This window comes from Tigriopus californicus, chromosome 3 (genome assembly GCF_007210705.1).
Source record: "Tigriopus californicus strain San Diego chromosome 3, Tcal_SD_v2.1, whole genome shotgun sequence".
Lineage (NCBI taxonomy): Eukaryota > Metazoa > Arthropoda > Copepoda > Harpacticoida > Harpacticidae > Tigriopus > Tigriopus californicus.
The window spans coordinates 12418687-12425071 of NC_081442.1; the positions used below are offsets into that span (position 1 = coordinate 12418687).

Consider the following 6385-nt stretch of genomic DNA (forward strand, 5'->3'; position numbering starts at 1 on the left):
GGATCTCATGCGCCGCATCGACCCCAACGCTCGCTTCTTTGCGAAGTTGGATGCCGTTCATGGCTACTATCAGGTAGCTATGGACAAGGAGTCTTCTAAACTGTGTACCTTCCTGCTGGAAGGGGGAAAATACCGACCCTTGGTCGCCCCCATGGGTTGGAAAGGCTCGGGCGACGTCTTTTCGCTCTGCACTGACCTCGCCTACCAAGACTTCATCAGGAGGGGCTGGCTTGCCAAGATTGTGGACGATCTCCGTCTACAGGCCCCGACCATGAACATCCTCATGGACAGGCTCGAGGCGCTCTTACAAACAAGCTTCGAGAACGGGATCACGCTATCTCTGTCGAAATTGGAGGTTGGCACCTCGGTCAAATTCGCGGGCTTTATCGTGTCCGACTCCGGTCTCAAGCCCGACCCGGACAAGATCGCCAACATCCGCAACTACCCAACGCCAACCTCTGTGACCGAGCTGCGGTCCTTCTTGGGTTTGGCCAACCAGTTTGGTCCCTTCGTGCCGAATCTCTCGCACGCAACGGTCAAGATTCGTGAGCTAGTCAAGAAGAACATTGCGTGGCTCTGGCTTCCCGAGCACTAAGCAGAGTTCCGCCGGGCTCGTGAAATTTTGTGCTCCGACCACGTCGTCAAGCCCTTAGATCCCGCTCTCCCCATCAAGCTTCTCACCGACGCCTCAAGGTCGGGTCTGGGTTACGCCCTCGTCCAGTTCGGTCCGATGGGACGGCTTCACATTGTCCAGACAGGCTCATGTTCTTTGAACTCGAACTGTGTGCAGTTTGGTGGGCGGCCGAAAAGTGTGACTACTACTTGCGCGGGATCCACGAGTTCAAGGTCATCACGGATCACCGCCCCCTTGTCGGCCTCTTCAAGAAACCTCTTGCCTCCATCACAAACGGCCGCCTTCAACGACTCCGGGAGAAGTTAAACCACTATAATTTTGACTGCATCTGGGTGGCTGGCAAGACGCATCTCATCGCGGACGCCCTGAGTCGTACTCCACTCTTCCCGGCCGACCCTGAGCTGGACGCCTCACTCCGCGAAGAACTATGCGCTGCTATCTTGACCGACGACCCCATCTTTGCCTCTTTGCGTGACTCCATCGACGATGACTACAAAGAGCTGCGCGAACACGTTCGTCAGGGCCGCAAATTCCCACAAAGGGTGTCCCCGTTCCACCAAGTCCGGGTCCGTGTCGAGGAGGATCTCTTGCTTGTTGGCGACCGGCTTGTAGTCCCTCGCCCCGCTCGTCAGCGCATTATCGCTCTGATCCATGGATCACATTCTGGATGCACGAAGTCGCTTGAGCTGGCTCGTCAAACATACTTCTGGCCAGGTATGATTCACGAGATCAAGCAGTTCATTGCCTGGTGCCCAGAATGTGTGTCCATGTTGCCGTCCCAAGCCCATGAGCCGATCCTCTCCGCCGCCTCCACGGCCGAATATCCCATGCAGGCGGTCTCCACGGACCTTTTCGACTGTCTGGGCAAGACGTACGTGATCATGGTCGACAGGTACTCTGGCTTCCCTTTCATCTCCAGACTCTCCTCTACAACAACTGAAGCCGTCTGGTCCAAGCTGATGGGCTGGTTTCAGGACTTTGGGATGCCTGGTCTAATCAAGTCTGACGGAGGGCCCCAATACCGCCAGCAGTTTTCAACCTTGTGTGCGGAGAACAACATCATCCATGAGCAATCGGCTCCGTATCATCCGGAGTCAAACGGCTTGGCCGAGGCAGCGGTCAAGTTGGTGAAGGCATTGCTCAAGAAAACTGGTGGAGTGGACAACACCGTCTTCAGATCGGCCCTCCTCGAGTGGCGGAACACTCCAAGAGCATCCGGATTCTCCCCCGCCGCTGGCTTCTTTGGTCGCTGGCTCCGCACACGTCTCCCGTCAGCCGAACCGTTGCACCTTGACACGACTTTGCAAGCTGGCTTCGAGTCTGCTCGATTAGATGTCGACGCTGCTCGAGTCGAGGCTGCTGGAGGACACAAGCTCCCGCCTCTACAGGTTGGTGACCGAGTCCACATCCAAAACTACCGGGACAAGGCTTGGTCTTTTGATGCTGGAGTGGTCACCACCTGTTTCAACTCTGGTCGTTCGTACGAGGTTGCTACCTCCGGTGGAACCTTTCGCCGGAACCGAATACATCTCCGGCCTGCTCCTACATACGGACCGGTTCCACCGGTAGAGACCGGTGTGCCCGCCGTCCCACTTCCGGCCCCGATTTTGCGTCGAAGTGCTCGTCTCGGTGCCAAATTGGCTGTCTCATTCGGGGATGGAACGAAATCTGGGTGATAATGTGTCGAAATGCCAAAGTGCTCCTTGTCTGCCTTGTTTCGTCGATCAACTTCAGGTGCGGCATTGAAGATCCCGACCGTGGATCTTAAATAGGGAGATGTAGAGGGACTAAACGAACGAAAGGTTCCGCTCACGCAACCTTGATGTAACCTTCTCGATGTAAACAAAAAGGACAAATAAAAACACTCAGACCCAAACCAAGAAAGTGACTCGACGTCTTTCCCTTCGTCCCGCCTCCAACTCCTCCAATTCACTTCTCCCATCATTACCCGGTGGTTCTTTTGACACTTCACACCTTCCTCTCCTCCATCTTGATTCACCGAGTTCTTCTCCACTCCATGTCCCAAAGAGCCAACCAAGAGCTTTTAGCCCAATTCGTTCTTCTTTCAAACTCGCTTCAGATATTCATGCAAAGTCGGCTTTGCGCAGATCTGAATTGTCCCGACTCTCCGAAGGTTTGACCAAGGCCACCTTCAGCCTTCGAGACATCAACAAAAGCTCTGTTCTTCTTGGATTCGCTTTGGCGGAGTTAGAGCCCCTTTTACACAACCCCCTCCTCTCTGGTTCACTCGAGGATGCCAGAGTGCTTCTCGGCCTTCCCCTATCGCATAACCTTTCCCGCTGGCTGAGTTGATGTCATCTCGTAAACGTGCTCTACTGGCCTACATGGATATGCACGCGGCAATCAAATACGACCAACAGCTTGTTCATGTCGGTGAAACCAAGAACCATGAATACTTAAAAACCTTTAGAGGTCATCATCAGCTTCACGATTCGACCGTGAAACGCTTTGAGGCGGTTGAAAGTGATCTAGCCCGCGTTCAAGCTATTGCCAACCGCGACAGGAAAAGATCAGAAGAGAGACGAGCCCCTTACCGACCCTTCACTTTCAGTGGTCGTTTGCATAGACCTTTCTCCGGTTCTCGTTTTTCCTCTCAAACTGAGGCAAACTCGCCTTATAATGGGCGTTCTGTAAACCCCAATTACAAAGAGAAAAAGCGTTTCGTCTGTGGCGCCTCTTACCATCCTAGCTTCCCTTGTGCCCCTAAAAAGCCCTAACCTGTTACGTTTATTTGCCCTCAGTTTCGCTTGTTCACGTGTTCTATTGGAACCCATTGTCTTCCCGTTTGGGCTAATTGTTCCCTTTCTTCGAGCTCATACAATGCCTACCGAGAATAATACTATTCGTTTTTACTCTTCTTGGCTCTACGATTACCTTTCGATATCATGCAATTTTTGATATTAGTCATTTCCTCCACTTTCTGTTCCCTCTTCAGGTCGCAACCTTCTCCATCCCACAATTGGGTGTGCGGAACTGGGAATTTTCGACAAACTTATCTCTACAAATCCTGTTGTGACGGGAGCCATCGGACGAGGTTACACCCATTATTTTTTGGGAGCATATCCTGGCTGCCCCTGCCGATATTTTGCAAGTAATCAAGCACGGCTACAAACTCCCGTTCAAAAACGGGCCTCCTCTCTCCTCCTCACGTCTTCCCAACAACAGAAGTGCCTTTTCGGATCGCGACTTTGTCGATGAACAACTGTTTCTATTTGAATCAATAGGTTGCATATCTGTCACCACTGTTTCCCCTATCCTCGCCCTTCCCCTCTCGGTCGTGTTAAGCAACAAGAAACGTTTAGTTGTAGACGCCTCTCGCAATCTGAACCACTTGCTGTAAAACAAACAAGTGAAATTGTGTCATCTTGAATTGGCCAATGACATCTTAACGCCCAATTGCTTAATGACGACCTGCGATCTGGAATCTGGTTACCATCAGGTTTGCATTCATCCCACTCACCGGAATTATCTGAGAATTCATTGGGAGCGAAATGGCAAAACTGTTTTCTTTGTTTGGAATGTATTGTTCTTGGGGATCAAAACNTCAGTAAGCTCCTTTATGTCAGCTTTCCAATTCACTGGAAATGAGTTTGATCAGGCAGTTTGCTCGAAGGTTTTCTTTGTAGGGGACTTTAATTTTGCGGTTAGCGTTGTAGAGTGGGAGGCTAGTCCTAATGGGTATATTCCCATTTCGAAATCGACATCTAAGTCGTTTGAAAAGCCGGAAGAATTTGCGATTTGGAGCAATTTCTCCCAGCATGTTGGTAGAGCCACTAGAGAGAATAGGGTTCTCGACTTGGTCTTTTCCAATGACCCTGATCTGATCCAGTAAGTCCATGTGACACCTAGTGATATTTCGGATCATCATGTTCTTGAGATAGGGTCGACCATAACACAAAAGCCGGCGTACTTTAGAGTAAAACCGGTCAAAAAGGTCGGTCTGGCTAAGATCAAGTTCAAAGATGAACATTGGCCGTTGATTAAAGAAAGATTAGAAGAACTTGACCTACTTTCTTTTCTGAAACAGTAATCGTTCATAGATGCAGCCATTGATCAATTAGTTTCAGTTTTTAAGGAAGTTTGCTCCAGTCTAGCAATCTCTGAATGTGTTCCGAATGTCGGTCCAAAAAAGTTTGACGTAGTTCAGAGTAAGATTAAGGCCTCCATTAAATATGACCAGTTACAAACTGAGAGTAAGATGGTTCTGGAGGTCAGGTCGAATCCTAAGGCTTTTTGCTCTTATGCGAACTCTAAGAGATAAATGAAACACTCTCCTGGGCCTTTTGAGGTTGATGGGGAAGCCATTAACAATGTAGAGACTATGGTTAATATGCTTGGGATCAGTTCTCCAGTGTGTTTTCAACCCCACTGAGTCCAAAAGATAAAGCTCATTGCGCTGAAGATGAGTCTGTTGAGATTAACAAGGTCAGTCAAGTTGAGCGTTTAGTTGATCTTGTAGTCACAGATCAAAATGCTTTAGAGGCCATCAGAGACTTGATACTCTCGAATTCTCCTGGCCCTGATGGTGCGGCATCTCAGTTTCTTATGAGATGCTCACTGGTTCTTGCTTCTATTTTCTTCTACTTCATGCGTTGCATCTTGGATCAGGGCAATTTTCCATCTTTACAAAAGATAGCTCACGTTGTTCCAATTTTTAAAGGGGAGATAAGTCGCTCCCTAGTAATTATAGGCTGATTTCTCTCACTTCGAATATTGCGAAGGTGTTTGAGAAGATCATCAAGTTCAAACTTGTTGAATTTCTTGATATTCATGAAGTCCTTCCTCCTAGCCAGCACGGTTTCCGAGCACATTTTAGCACGGTGACCCGACTGATTGAGCATGTGGTAACCCTGGTCATCTACGTGAATAAACGTCAGTCTATAGTAGAACCCAGAGCGAGACACTTCATTGGTGACCCCGACTTACGAATACTACCTGACCCGACAGTCTAGGCGCCTGCCCTGTCAACTTCCTTCATTTCGTCAGCGTCTTAAGCTACGTTTTGATCATCATGGCCACCCAAAACCCCGATTCTGCCTTTGAAACGACTGAACCCGTAATGGCCGTCTCTGTGAAGATTCCTAGGTACAACCCCCGTCTTCCAGAGNCTCTCGTCCCCAACCCAGTTTGGCACGTTCTTAGGTCTAGATCACGATCTTATCAATCTGAAATATTATATTCCACCTCGCAAACTGTCGGATATTTCATTGCTCGCAGAGAGTCTGTATTGGTCAACCTAGATCACGGTCGCCATGTATTGGCCAACCTAGATCACGGTTGCAATGTATTACCTAGAAATAAAAACAACGGTTGGTCTCGGTGGTAAGTCGTAGACTCTCTTTTATTCATAGATAAAGATGGCTGTATATACAGAGAAGAGCATGCCCTTACGGCGCCTGTTCCAAGTCTGTCGCAACATGTTAGAGCATAGAGTCCCTCTTTGGGATCAGGGTGTGGTTCTCTCATGACGATGCTTTAGTTCGTATACAAATCTCCTTAATCAACGTCGGGTCCGCATCAAATTTCTGGCTAGTTGCCGGTTGGCTCTCGGCCACGTTTCTTCGTTGCTCACGTGTTCAGGTCACCAATTAATTTCGTCATCTGCTACTGCGTCTTCGTGGGATGGGTGGGTGACGCTCACTCCATTAGTCTTCTCTGAACTCAATCACCTCCGACGCTCCCTCCCCTCTCTCAATGGCTGGCTCATCAGACTCCTTCCCAATGTAATCC

General features: G+C 49.5%; 1 protein-coding gene across 1 annotated transcript; it reads left to right on the forward strand.

Annotated features, from left to right (window-relative positions):
• The first annotated feature begins 762 nt into the window (after positions 1–762).
• Positions 763–2310, forward strand: LOC131878167 (uncharacterized protein K02A2.6-like). The gene has a single exon (XM_059224071.1). The coding sequence runs from the start codon at positions 763–765 to the stop codon at positions 2308–2310; it is 1548 nt and encodes a 515-aa protein (XP_059080054.1).
• The last annotated feature ends 4075 nt before the right edge of the window (positions 2311–6385 follow it).

Bases quoted from the DNA above. Each gene is read 5' to 3' on its own strand.
- LOC131878167 (XM_059224071.1), top strand. From the start codon at position 763: ATGTTCTTTGAACTCGAACTGTGTGCAGTTTGGTGGGCGGCCGAAAAG.